Here is a 14941-nt window from a genome sequence, read left to right on the forward strand (position 1 = left end):
CAGGTTATTTCAGGTGCCTTGCTGACATACGCAGCTATTTTGACAAGTGGTTGCAGGTAAAACATGGAGAGTAAGTCCTTAAGAGTGAACAGTCTCCCAAAAACCCCCACAATTAGATTTAGCTGTAGGTTAAAGCAGAAACAAAATATCAGGGTGCCTTGTGCCAAGGAATGGAGGAAAAGGATACAAGTTAGAACACAGCAACACAAGTTACTTTAATCAGGTAAACACATTGCTAATTTTTTTTTTTTCATTGTATAAAAAAATATTGATGCTTAATACACTGCTATAAACACTGCCTGCTACCAGGTGTATCAACTGTATTAGGTTGCATTTATTGTAGACCCATGGTAAATGTGAGAAACCTCAAAGAATTACATATTATTGGTTAATGGGTAGATTATGGCAAGAAAAGTGACAAATGGTATGGAGAACACCATGTGAATGGGCCAAACTGAGAACTCCAGCTACCAGGAGTTGCATCAGTGGCTTTTAACAGGTAAGACACAAATTTCTGCCTTGAGCAGAAACTCAGCTGAGTTCCAGATGAAAACTGAAGTCCATAACTGGGCACTGGTAGGATTCTCATGAAACTAAAGGCCTATTCATCCTCTATGCAAACTCTCTTGGGATTGAATTTCTTCACAGGGAAGAACTCTTCCTTCATCCCAGTACTTCTCATTTAAATTCACTATCAATACCCCACAAGCAACTCACAGTGGACTTTTAAACATTTGTAAATCATATCCGTTACCCTAGCGCTAATCATAGCTGTGCACTGACCACAGATCACAGCCAAGATGGAAAAGTTCTTGGGAGAATTCTTTGTTATGCACAAACTTGCCTTTGGTAGCCTTTCTGCAGTCTGACTACAACAGGACCATTCAGCTTCGTCTCTTCTACCACTAACCCCTGAAGTGGCCATGTAGCCCTTAAGCCCAGAGAACTCCAACTGTGGCACAGATGAAAAATGTCTCAGGAAATAACAGGATTGGCAGCCTGTCTGCAGCCCCTTTTCACCTAGATCCCTAGGCTTTGTCTCTTTGAACCTTAATGCTAGAAGTCCATGGAGCTTTTACACCAGACAGCCCCAAATATGCCACAGATCAAAAAATCCCCAGCGATCTCCTTCTGCAGCCCAGACCTTCCCTCAACAGCCCCAATCAGTTAGACCCCTAGCAACCATCCTTTCCTCACCTTAAATGTGCTGTAACCCCAAGTTAACTGGGGACTGTAACCCCAAGTAAACCCAAAAAAGGTCCTCACTGAAGTTTTCCAGGGTAATTCTTATGCAGACCAAACTGACCCGAGGCAGCCCCTTCACAGACAGTTCCCTAGGAGCTCTCTCTCTTCTAATCCTAAAATTGCCCAGAACCCATTTTCTGCAGCCCAAACCTTCCTTTGACAGTTTCTCTACAGTCCCAGTCCACCTAGACCCCTAGGCTTTCTCTCTCTGAGCTCAAACGCTACCCTTAAACCAAGCTATGTGCTGGTACCTCAAATAAAAAAAACAAAACAACAACAAAACTAAAATAACAATAAAAAACGCCAAGATAAAGAACTATTAAGAAAAACTTGTTTGTAGCTAAACATACCTTCAGCACTACCTTTGCAGCTTCACTCCATATATGCCACCAGGGTTTATCTCTTGAATATAATGCTAACCATAGCCATGGGCTGACCCTTGTACAAGCATCCCAAGCCATGGCCAAGATGAGAAAGTTCTGAGAGAAGGATTTTTTTTGCAACCCAAACCTTTCCTCACCAGTCCATCTGCAGCCCTGCTCTTCATGGGCCCCTGTGCTTTGTCTCTTTCTGATCAATTAAGTCTATCTATGGATGGCCAGGGCCTTAAGCATGATGACTTGGCCTGCGCTCAGCAAGCCCTCAAGTCAAGATCTGAGGTGAGCGTGACCCAGTTTACACCCTCCCTCTCAAAGAGGGAAGCTTCAGCAGTGTGTCAGTACGTGCACAGACTCATTATTTCAGCACCTGCTCAATGCCAAGAGTTCACTTATGGGAATTGTCATTCTCCAGAGAGGGGAATTAAATCCTGATTTGGCTTGTATCTTCTGAATTCTGGATCTATCCAGGTGCAAGCATTTTAGCTCATTCACAACTGAGAGTTTATCCCAGAACACCTACAATCTCTGGCGGCCATTCTTCTATTCAAATTATCTTTTATAATATTCAAATTTTATCTTTTATCATACTTACACTGTTTACTCAGTATTAGCTTTCTGACACACGTCTGAAGAGTAGCTCAGTACAAGCGGACAGGCACTTTACAAAGCAAAACACCCACACCGTTGGCCGTAGCCAGAGCGGGTGGTCAGCGGGGCACTGTAACCTGAGCACGGTGAAGCCGCCAGAGCTTGCGCAGAGAAGCCATTTCCGAGCCATGACAGCTGGGACAGAGAACACACACGCCGTGAGCCCGGGCTTTCGGTTCCGCCCTCACGGGGACGCGACGAAGAAGCCGCTCCCTCTCAAGAGCCAGTCGGTGTCTCCGCAGCCTGGCACAGCTGCGCAGGACCGGGGCGGCTGCTGCCCCGCCTCACAGCCCCGCGCCCCAGCACAACGGCAGGCCGCGGCCACCAGCAGCATTTGCATGCGCTGCCGGTGCTCCGCCGTGCCGCCAGGGGGAGGCGAGCGTGGACAGCGGCGGTGTGGAGCGGCATGGAGCAGAGCGGAGAGGGCACTTCCTGACGGAGGCGGCATATCCGGGTCAGAGGGTAGCGCGCAGTCGCAGTTGTCTCCGCCCGCTTCCGTCTGGCGCCGCTGTGGAGGGTGTTTTCGGTGTCGCTTACCTTCGCCGTACCACGACGTAAGTCTTCCGGTGCTGCGCGGGGGTGCCCTGTTGTTGTGGGGAGAGGTGTCGGGGGCTGGAACTCGAGGGTTGGAGGGTGGCTGCGGACGACTCCCGCGGAGACCGGAGCCATCGGGCGCTAAGGCTGGGGGGCTGGCGGGGCTCCTGCCCCTGTGGGAGCGGCGAGCACGCTTGGGCTTGACTGCACGGAAGTGTACCGGCGTTCACTTGTGTGCTTCCTTCAAGAGTCTGCGTTTTTTTGGAAACGGCCCCCCCTGCGACGGGTGTGCCTGAATTGTAAGGTTTATGGAACTTTGTGGGGCGCCTGGGAGGTTCTGCCCAGGTAACCTCTGCCGAGGGGCGTGGTAAATGCCGGCACGCTACTGTGGGACCGCAGCGTTACTACACTGTTTTGGTTTCGGTTTGGGAAAGTAACTCCTCCTGTCTGATGTTTGCAGCTCCAAAGACTAAAACGAACGTGTTATTTTTGTAACTCAATCTTGAATTCTGGTGCGCGGTTGTGTTACTGATTAACAACCTCCATGAGCCGCTTATGTGTGTGATGCTGAGAGTGCCAGGGCAGCCTAGAGGTCAATGAGGTGTGTTGATATTTGTTACATTGTCTCTCTAGTAGAAATGTCATGCAGTTCGGTTTCTATTTTTCAGTAGAAGTGGAAGTAAACATCCCCCAAGTAACTTTATTAATACATAATACTTCCCTGCTCCCCTTTCTCCTGCTTCCCCCCCCCCCTCCCCCGAAAAAAAAAAAAAAAACACCCAACCAAACAAAAAAAAACAAAAAAAACCAAAACAAAGCAAAACCCAAGAAAACCAAACAATAAAACCCAACCAAAACTGAGAGCATTAGTCTTGACAGGTTTTTCTGGGGCTAGTACAGTAGTGTCCATGTAGGTAGTACTAGGTCTTTAGTAGTCTGGGAATGAGGTAAAACCTGAGCAAATAAACACCTTGGTATTTATCTGCCAGTGTCCCATTGTAATGCTGTCTGCAGTGACAGTGAACAGCTATCTGAGGAGGTTAAAATCTGGCACCACTCCATATTGGTAGGTGAAAGAAGACTTCAGGGCTGTGGTAATGGTGGGGCCTTACTACAATAAAGTTAGGACTTTAAAGTAGCTGTTAACAAAATAATAACTGATAATAAAATAACTTTTTATTTCAGTGTATGAGAATGCCTATTAATGTAACTGCTAATACATTTTTTATATTTATATATATGTATATATACTTATTTTGGTGATCGAGAGACTGTAAAAGTAATAATTTTATTCCAGACTTAGACTACTGTGTGATGATAGGATTTCCATGCCGGGGCATGGACCTGCCAGTGCTTTTTCCAATTGTATTGCTGTAGCATTGGATTGATAAAAAGTTTTTAATATAATAATCAGGGAAATACTGCTGTTGTTCTTATGACTTCTAACATTTACAGTTAAAAGTTTTGTGAAAAAACTTATCTTGTATTTGAATCCCTGTATGGCTCTAATTCATATGCAGAGTATTGAGATCAGTCATGTACAACTGCTTGTCAGTGACACATCTTCTTTGCAGGACTCTTATTTAAGAGTTAAAGCATATTCTTAAATAAGCATAGGTGCTTATTTAAGCATATTCATGTTCTTATGGTGTAGCCCAGTGTTTATTCCCATGTATTGTGAATCTCGTTATGGAATGTTTGAAGCAAGAAACATATACCACTGCAATATGTTACGTTTCCTTGAGATGAAAACTCCTATGTTTTGTATCATGTAATTTTTCTAAAATTAAAATGGAGGGGAGCAAATAATAATTCACCTTTAAACATAAAGTGCGTACTAATTGTAAAACATAACAGCATGTAGTATTTTTATTTAGTGTCATGTCCAGAAAGGAAATAAAACTAGCCTACAATCACAATTCTTTTCAGCAATCTCTGAATATATATCCTAGATTATTTGGATTTTTAAACTAAGTGTTTAGAAGGTAACTAGTATTTCTTGTTGGCTAATTTATTTTTTTTTTCCCCTCCTTTAAGTGTAGGTAAAAAGATACATATGCACTTCAAGTAGAAAGGAGCATGTTCCCAAATCACTCCAGCTTGGGTTGTCCACCCTTCCCTCCAAAACATCAACAACGGAGTAATTTCTTCAGTAAGATTCCTGTGAATGTGCTACCCACTCTTGTCTCTCAGCAGCATCTTATTGAGACTCAGTTTAATTTGCAGAATGCAGTGTAAGTACAGTAAAGTTTTGATAGGTATTGGCTTCAGACTGTCTTTTGAAAGAAATATTTCTGTTTATGAAACATGTTTTTCACTGGCTTTAGCATTTATCTGCATTCAACTTTAAAATATAGGAAGGTGTCGTGTAAAATAGAGCTATGTAATTTCTGTTGATGACTTGCAAGTTTTAATGCTCTCTTCCATTGCGCATAATGCATGAAATGCCATTGCATTGATTAGAGTTAATAATCCACGCTTTAGTTTTAGACATCTTCAGTTGTATTTGTTTACTGGGGGAAACATGGAGGAGGTGAGAAAGGGCTAGACTTGAAGTCACCATAGTCTTCTTTAAGGTCTTAAATTTAACAGTACCTTAAGTTAATTTGTTTGCTAACCCCTTCTTACACTTGTGCTGTGAAGAATTACCTTCAATTTTTTTTAAATGAAATATATATGCTGAAGTATCTCTTTGTTTGAATAGAAAAGACAGATGTACTGCGTCGAAGAGAAAAAAAAACAACAAAACCCAGGACTTGCTGAGTTTAACATTTGCTTAAGAAAAAGTACCAACCCATAAAAAGCACCTTAGTTATATGAATAATTGTTACTGACTGTAATATTTTCAGGGCTGTTTTGAGTGATAACCTTGCAACTACTCGAGATGCTACACTGCAGCCAGTGGCTTATGTAAGTGGCAGTCCAGTACATGTGTCTGATGCCCCCATGTCATTCCGAGGAAGAAAGTAAGTTCTTTGTGTGTACAATTAGCTCCAGTTGTAATGTGCCCTTGGTGAAGCTCATCTCTTAAGAATTTCTCGTGCAACTTGCATGTTGTTAGAAATTGCAATATTGAATTTTTTTTTGGTGGGTCATGTCATAGCCCTTCAAAGCAATCACGTACCTGCTTTTGAGAATTTTGATATTAAATGCCTTAGTATGTATTGTTTTTCTTTCCTGGCAGCTGTAGCCTTACAGAATTGTGATTTCTGTGTTTTATTTTAATACTATAGTAGACAGTAGTCTGTATGTGTTAGCAAATTGAGTGTTGTCTTCCTGTTAATTTGTCAGGTTAGGAGTAAGAGTGCACCTTCAATATTTTGTGGAAATTGTGATGTTTTTCTGGACACTAGATACACTAGATGTTTCTCCTGATTGTCTGAATTGTGTTGCCTTTTTTTTTTCCCCCAAATACCAAGTCCTAAATTCAAGTCATATGTAAGTTCCTTTTAAAAAGAAGAATTTTATGGAGTCATATTTTTTCTACTTTTAAAAAAACTGAACTTACTTGAATTTACGTATCTTCCTTTGTTACTTTAGTTACAATAGAGGAATTTCAGATGAATGTACAGTTTTACTTTTAACATTCTAGAAAAATGGAAAGTTTCTTATCAGTTCAGACACAGTAGCTGATACGTGTTTGTAGGGATTTCCTCTTGACCAGTTTGGCTTGTGGAAAGTTATGCTGTGTTAGGAGATTTGCAGTCAATTAGCAAATCCTTAGATCTTGAGTGGACTCTTAAGATATTTTTGGTGAACATGAGTTCATGCAAGTTCTTCTCAGTCAAAATAGGTTGAAACATTGTTATGTCTTGATTTAGTGTTACATTATGAGTTCTTTTAAGATTGTGGGTAGGTATCGTTATCTGAAATTCTCTTAGACTTGAAAACTGAAATGATGACTTGAGGTCTTTTCAGTTAAATTGATGAAAACAGTTGCATGCTATCTTTCCAGGTCCCCAAACTGCTTTGATGCTGGCTTTTGTAACTACAAGAAATGACCATAATTTTATTCACACTTAATTCATTGATATATATGAATATTTGATTTCATGATTTTTTAATTAGAAAAATGGGTGAGTACCCACGTACAGGTTAACTTTGTGATATTTGGTGTATAAACAAAATGTAGAATAGTTAGGGTTGGAAAGGACTGTAAGATCATCTAGTTCCAACCCCCCTGCCATGGGCAGGGAAACCTCACGCTAAACCATGTCACCCATGGCTCTGTCCAGCCTGGCCTTGAACACCGCCAGAGATGGAGCATTCACAACTTCTGTGGGCAACCCATTCCAGTGTCTTACCACCCTAACAGGAAATAATTTCTTCCTTATATCCAATCTAAACTTCCCCTGTTGAAGTTCTAACCCGTTACCCCTTGTCCTGTCACTACAGTCCCTAGTGAAGAGTCCCTCCCCAGCATCCCTACAGGCCCCCTTCAGATACTGAAAGGCTGCTATGAGGTCTTCACGCAGCCTTCTCTTCTCCAGGCTGAACAGCCCCAACTTCCTCAGCCTGTCTTCATATGTGAGGTGCTCCAGTCCCCTGATCATGAATGTCCTCGCTTATTCTTACTGTGGATGTGCCATAGTATTCAACACTGGCCAGCTTTCTGTACAAATTCTTAATGAAGAGTTCAGATGCCAAGGGGTTGTCTGTAAGATCACTTTAAATATATCTTTTCAAGTGTATTTGAATTCTGTGAGATATTACTTAATAAGGAGATACAGACTACTCTCTGGAAATGAGACATGATGTTTATGACTGTGTAGCTTAATACAATCATTAATTTGATTTGTCAAATAACTTTCTTTTTTGCCCAGATTATACAGTTAACTTGTCTGTACAGTCTAAGAAACAGACAAATGCTACATTTTGAATGGCTATTGCGATGTTTCTGTTCCTTCCCTCCCCGCTACTGAATTTATTTTATTCATCACTGGGTATTCAGAACTCAAAAAACTTCTCACTGCAGTTGAATTGATTTAAAACAAAAGTACCTTTATGTAGTCTGTGCATATCTTTGACCAAAAAAAAAAAATGTTGTCAGTGAAATGGTATGACCAACTTTTGCAGTTGTGTGTTCTTTCTTCCCATACCACATTTATTTCATCTAATGTCTAGGATGAACATGCCTTTTGTTCTGCAGAATACTTGCTTTTAATAGTCGTGTAATTAAGGCGTGGTGTTTTTAGTTTGTAGCAACTGTCTTTTAATCATAACTTGGAGTTTGCAAACTAGAGGAATTACTATCTCCCCCTTTTGTGTTTTTGCTGGGGGGTATTTTGTTTGGTTTGCATTTCATTTTTGTTTGTTTGCTTTTTAGGAGACTAAGTGAACAAAGTGTCCCATATAATGTCAAGCGGCACCGACTGCATTCACATAATTCTGAAACAGCTGGAATTAACCAAGCAGTGCTTTTACCAGAAGAACGTAGATACTCTTTTCCAGGATCATTTCAATCTCCACTCTTTCATGCACATCACGTCCCAGATTTAACTGGATCTGTACCTCTGGTTCGATATACTTTGTTTCCAGAACCTACACAAACCACTCTCCCTGTGGCCAAAGATAAGGTAGTATCTTTGTATGTCTGTGCCTTACATCTGCCTTCTGAGTAGGCAGGGTTCGATATCAATGAGGAATATCAGTAAACGTGGCTGCCACTATGGTACTATGTAGCCTTCCTGTGTGCTTGGGTTTGGAGCACATTCTGGGGGTAGGAGATTTAGTTTCAATACTAATGTCAGGAAACCTGTATGTCTGCTCCAAGAAGTAGAAATTGGAGGAAAGTTCTATTTGTCACCTGACTGAGGGTAGTTAGAATACTGATGAAAAAGGGCCACCCTAGTAATGTCAGAGAAGCTTGTTTTGAGTACATAGGATATTGGGCCTGTAAAGATGTTTTGTGCCTCTCATCAGGAGATAAAAGTCACTGTTTTAGCTATGCTGTAATAGGAAAGAGATTGTCTTATTTAGGTGGACGGTGGAGTTGCTACTCTGATTTTTTTTTTGTTCTTTTTTAGTTAAAAAACCCAAAACATGGCTCATCAGTCTTCATACTTCTGCTGCACCAACATGACAGATTTTTTTAGTATAAAATGCCTGTTGATTACAGCATATAAGTGTCATGAAAGAGAAACAACTAATATCTCCTTCCACCAAAGATCTGACTTCTACCACATCTTCATTAGTTTCTGTGGGATAAAAAAAAAAAAGCTAACTTTAATCAGTTTTAATACTTATTTTTCTTCTTGTTGCTGGTAGGCAAACTGTTGATGTTAAAGTCAGGAGATACTGCTTATTCCTTGAAAGGCTGCAGATGTTAATAATGCAGAAAATATTTTTCTGTGGGTAGACATAACAGATTGAAGAAATTTAAAAACTTTGCAGGATTTTCTTTTGCGGAGTTGTTCAATATGAATTCCAGTGCAGTTTAACTCTAGACAATGTAATAGGTCATGCAAAATACAGTCTTCTGTATTTCATGTAATTGCATCTCTTTCAGGAAAGGATGTTCATTTTTCTGTATCTTTACTTTTTGAATATGTATATCTAGTTAAGTCAGCAGGTTTTGGAGTTATTTCAAGCATGTCAACAACAGACTTGTGATTTGCACAAAAAAGAGGTCTGCAGAACACAACTCCAGAGAGAAATTCAGCGACTTTTTCCACGTATGTTTTGAATTTGTTTACTATCAATTTGAATGTTCTTTAGGCTTGTGGTTCTTCCTTCTTCTTGAACTATGATGCGTCACATCAGTTTTTATTCTGTGATTCCTCTATTACAGACAGCAGACTCTTTTTGGTTGGGTCCTCCCTGAATGGGTTTGGCACTCGTAGCAGTGATGGTGATTTGTGCCTGGTGGTTAAAGAAGAACCAGTAAGTAATATAAAACATAAATAAAGTATCTTTTTAAAATGTCTGTGCTTTTATAAGGCTGGATTCTAAAATGTGAAACAAATGCTCATATCCTTTTCATTATATAACATATCTTTGCATTTATAATACCTATGAACTGTGGGACAAATAATGTTGCAGATATGAGTTTAACCCTATAAACCCTTTAGGCCAACAAAACATTTAAAAAATAAGCATTACCTTGCTCTGTATGTGGAAAACACACAGCAAAACAGGGAAGTAAGTTGCCTAGAATCATGAAGAGAATTTAGAGAATGCTGCCTCATTTTAGATGCAGGAAAAACTTGTAAGTATTTTTTGTTCATTGTTTAGATTCATTTTAGTGAGCAGGTGTAAGTACGAGTTTGATATACAAAAAATCTGAAGTATTTTTGAGTGGAAATGTTTGAGTTGAGTTTATGTTGAGGAAAAGATGTAATAAAAAATCTAAAGAAAGCATAATTTTGAAAGAATGGAAGTAGCATTGCAAAGGAAGGAGAGGACTTTTTTGTGTAAGTGGGGCTATGTTTTCATAAAATTCTTTGATTTGTGAATGTCTCATAGTAGCTTTGCATATCAAATACAAATTGTTCTCTGCGGTGTTTACCACACTAAAGGTATATGTAGACTGTGGAATGTTTTGGTATACATGCTTATGTCTTACTCTGAGAATTAATTTTATTTGAAAAGCAAAGTGTGATTACTTGGAACATTTAAATGAGAGATACTGTAATTTTAATACCATATTCCAGGTAAATCAGAAGACTGAAGCAAGAAACATACTCAGCTTAGTCCAAAACCTCTTCAGTACTAGCCTTTGTAAGTTCCTGGCTACAGTGAGGTGGTAAGATTACTGGCAATTCTGAAAGAGATATTGATGCACAGTTGTAACTAAGTATGTAATTGAATCTTATCTAGCTTCTAATCACAGTATTGTTTGGAGAAAAGCTATAAATGTTTAGTAATGCCACCTATCTTGGTGCTGATGGATAGTAATCAAAAAAATGTAACATTTGCCTTGCAGACTAGTGGACTTCAAGAATGGATGGCATCTAAAATGACTGAATTGTGGACCCTGGTGGGATGGGAGGGCATGAGCAGAGAAGTAGATTTCTGTTAGGGACACCTCTGTCAGTGAAGTCCTTCTGCTTCTTTAGATTGCAATGCTTTCCTGGGAAAAATGCTCTTAAGAATTTTTAAAATGTCACTCAGAGCAGACTGTGTAGAATTGAGGAGGGTGGGGGATAGGGAACCTTGATACCAGTGAAATAATTAACATAGCTGCCTAGTGAAGAAAATACTAAATGTTGACAGTACCAGTGCATATAGGCAAAACAGGTCAATTTATAATTCTTGTAAGTTCTTGTTTTGGGCAGTTCCTGACTTAAATGTGAGTACCATTAACTTCAGATCAGCTTTTGTACCATCCTTGTGGAATTGGAAAAGACCCTGTCATTTATTGATATAAGTGACTGCCCTCCCCTTACTTCCAGACTTGCGGTATGTTCTTTAATGCCACTCCTTATATTGCTGTTCTGAACTGTCCTGCAATGGTAAAAGGAAAGGACAAACAATAAGTTTAAATGCAGACTTCAGAATTTCTTTAGTGGCAAATGTGTGTACCTGGATCTCAGCAGCTTACTTGGAGAGACTTGACAGATCCATTATAGAATGGGTAGCTGATACTTAATGGCTTATTACTATTGTATATTGATGTTTACATTAGGAAGTCCAGAACTTAGTTTGATTTAGCCCAGGATACAAGTCATTCTGGTGCTTTCTGAGAAGTACAGTGATAAAATTGTTGTGTTTTCAGTAATCAGAAAGAGAGCATCTACATAAGCTTACTTGTTTTCCAAGAGGCTGTATTCTGCGACAGCGCTTTAGACAAAATCAAGTTTGTTTGCTGGGGAATATGAGTATTGGAAAGACATGTTTATGTGTGTGATCCCTGAAGGATTTTCGTTTGTGCCATTGCTCATTTCTAATGCTTTTTTTTGATGTTTTTTTTTGATAATTATCTGCTTCTTGCAAGTGGCTTTGGTCAGCTTCATTTAATCAAAATGTTCTTTGGAAAGTAAGGCAGGGCAAAACACTGCTGATACTACTGCTCTTGTCAGACTGTCCTAGTTGTGGGTATGTAGATCCAGAACCTCTTGGATCATCTCTTTATGATCTTAACATGGGCATGAATTCTTACATCTAGCCATCTGTCAGTGTGTTTGTGTATAGGTGCTCTGTGGACAGAGCTTATAGATGTTATCTGAAAATGTTCACCTTATTCAAAAATGAAAGGCTTTGCCATATGGGTCTTTCCATTTGGATTTAGTTCATTTACAAACTGTATCTCGACTGTGCTGAGGTTCATGCCTTTTGCCCAAATTAATATGTGACCTACAGGCTCTGCTTTTCTTTGTCTTTTCCATTACTTTCTTGGCTGCATTTCTTATTCAGGATCATGGGGACTACTAAATATACCCTGAGATATCGTTAAGAATAGGGAAATTTGCGGGTGATAACGACTGACAGAACAGTTTCAGGGAGCTTAGTGCAAAGGTGTATTTGGTGGAACTGTATGACTCTGTCACACCTTAGTATGTTCGGGTTTGGATGGTCTAGCATTAAGTCTATGTGTCAATAATGTGTAGATAATCACCTGAGAGGCAGTCCTGTGATTATATGTCTATTGCGTGTCCTATCACCGTTAAAGCAAAAGGCAGACAAAGCTTATATTTGGAAAGTGTTACAATTCAATAAGGTATGTATTTCTTGGTACGTACTTTATAAGTCAGATAAACAGTTTTTAAAAGGAAGTTTTAAGCATAATCAATGCATAGTGAAGAAAGCTGCATTAATTATTTATCAGTAAAATATATATTTCAACTGTAAGCAAACTAAGCACAATTAAATTATGTGGCTGATCATGTGCCCATTGCTGTAAGGTAGTGCTGGGTGTTAAGTCTCTGGCTCCCTTCTTTTTGAACCTGAATTGCAACTCTTCAGGACTTCTGTTACAAGTACTGCTCAGTGAAAGCACTGTAGAGCTGCATTCCTTATGTTCAAATTTCTTGAATATGATTCCCACAGAAAAATCTTCCACTTATGTTTTTCTCTAAATATTAGACATTTTTCCACACACATTTTCCTAGATTGTATTTTTGCTGCAGTTGCTAAAGCTTACTTAGTTTAGCACAACCCTTCTGAGAATATTTTTTCTAAATTTAATAAGCTACTATTTGCTAGAAATCAGTCAGTATGACTCCACTTTAGGATTTTTTTTTAAGATCAGCATCTTACTTGAAACTTAATTGCATATTTTTCTCCCTTTCAGCAACCTACATTGAGAGACCTCAGCTGATTCGGGCAAAAGTGCCAATAGTGAGGTTCAGGGATAAAGTCAGGCAAGTATTCTGTTCAAAACAATTTTTTAGATTCTGATGTGGTGAAGTACTCTGTATGTGTGCTGTCCACGTGAGCAGTACCACTGAAGTCATGGTTTGTTTATCTATCTGTGTTGTCCTATAGTTGTTATATTGCAAATTTGTACACTTAGTGTGCAGTCAGCTGATTTCTTTGGTCGCGTGAAACACCTCTCATGGTTAAGATGCTGTTAAGTTTGTGATGTGAGTTAGTAGCAGTATATCACACTTCTGTGGGTTATTTGTACACAGTGGACTCCAGCTGACAAATAGTTTATGACAAAACAATGGTGGGAAGAGAACTGTTGTGAAAGGTGATTGTGCTGCTTTGTAAACATAACTATTGAGCGACTTTAGGACTAATTCACAGTGTTTACACACAACAGTAAACTGTAGTTTCTTGTGATTGTCTTCTTGATTAAAAAAATTGTTTATTATTTAGAATAGTATATTCTAAAATAGTATATTCTGCTGTCTTCTAGGGAGGTATTCTGCATTCAACAAAGTAGCATTGCATGTTCTATTCAGTATGTCATTTTTTTTTAGGAGGTGGAAGGAATTGAGAGAAGTGGATGTGTTGTATATTACTGTGTTCATTGTATCTTCATTACAAAAACATGAAAATGAGTAATCAAGAGGGATGTACTAGGACAGAGAACAATTTTCTTTCTTACTGTATGTGATAAAGTATCTGACAGAGGAAAAAAGTTGTGCAAAGCACTGAAGTTGGTTGGACGTCTGAGTAATGTTTAAATCTCCCTATATTTATGGGCTTTGATTTTATAAGGCTTACATGTATCACCTTCATGTAATAACATAGTTTGGCTATTCATTGTAAGTCGGACTTTGAAGAACTCTCTTGTATCTGTCTCATCCTGTCTATATGCTTCTGAAATTTTGCAGCCCCGTCTGTCTTTAAAAAACAAATAAGACCACTGTTCTGATCTCTCTTTATAAAAGCATATCACAATATGCTTTAAGACGATACACCTTTATCAGGACACAAGCCCTGGGGTGATAAAACTGAAAGTATCATGTTCACAATTCAAACTAATAAATATCATCCGTTTAAGCTTTTCTTGCATCTGAGATTATGTAACACTTGTCAGAATTTTTCTTTATACTTTCAGTTACATCTGTTTCCATATTTACTTCTGTATACTTTCTTACCTTTTAAAAGTTTGAATAATTTTTATCTTCTTTCTCATTTAATAATGCAAATGTTGTTTCTCCCACACTTTCTGAAACTGCTGAACTTGTCAAGCCAAAGTTTGGGTTATACAGCTATATATGCTATATAAAGTGCACATGAAGTAGTAAATTCCTGATACAAATACTGAATAAGTAGCAATTTTGTAGCAATTTTAAATTGCAGAATAAACTTTAAAAAGAAGCCTTAAGTATGGAAGTGGTTACTGCAGCTACCAGCTAGTCAGTTTCATGTCCATCCCTGGAAAGGTGATGGAACAGGCTGCTCTGGAGGTCATCATCAAGCATGCAGAAGAAAAAAAGAAAAAAGTCATCAGGAGTAGTCAGCAGGGGTTCACCAAGGGGAAATCTTGCTTGACCAATCTAAGACTTCTATGATGACATGGAAAGGTAGTTGACGAGGGGAGAGCAGTGGATATTATCTGCCTTGACTTCAGCAAGGCTTTTGACACTGTCTCCCATAACATCCTCATAGGTAAGCTTAGGAAATGCAGTTAGATGAATGAACAGTGGGGTGGATTGAGAGCTGGCTGAATGGCAGAGTTCAGAGGGTTGTGATCAGCAGAACAGAATCCGGTTGAAGGCCTGTAGTCAATGGTGTTCCTC

General features: G+C 39.2%; 1 protein-coding gene across 2 annotated transcripts in view; it reads left to right on the plus strand.

Moving 5' to 3' along the window:
• The first annotated feature begins 3257 nt into the window (after positions 1-3257).
• The window catches only part of TENT2 (terminal nucleotidyltransferase 2), a 36273-nt gene continuing 24589 nt past the window's right edge, over positions 3258-14941 (plus strand). The window contains exons 1-8 of one of the 2 annotated variants that reach the window (XM_057405457.1): positions 3258-3408; positions 4850-5041; positions 5657-5773; positions 8134-8383; positions 9367-9481; positions 9598-9689; positions 10460-10526; positions 13039-13108. In XM_057405457.1, the coding sequence (XP_057261440.1) occupies positions 4887-5041; positions 5657-5773; positions 8134-8383; positions 9367-9481; positions 9598-9689; positions 10460-10526; positions 13039-13108 (866 nt within the window). In that variant the 5' untranslated portion in view covers positions 3258-3408; positions 4850-4886. Of the gene's footprint in view, positions 3409-4683; positions 5042-5656; positions 5774-8133; positions 8384-9366; positions 9482-9597; positions 9690-10459; positions 10527-13038; positions 13109-14941 lie in introns of those variants that run through there. The other variant, XM_057405456.1, reaches the window with a different exon arrangement.

Source organism: Pezoporus wallicus, unplaced genomic scaffold (genome assembly GCF_028554395.1).
Source record: "Pezoporus wallicus isolate ANWC-B61680 ecotype Strahan unplaced genomic scaffold, APGP_CSIRO_Pwel_v1 scaffold_2696, whole genome shotgun sequence".
Lineage (NCBI taxonomy): Eukaryota > Metazoa > Chordata > Aves > Psittaciformes > Psittacidae > Pezoporus > Pezoporus wallicus.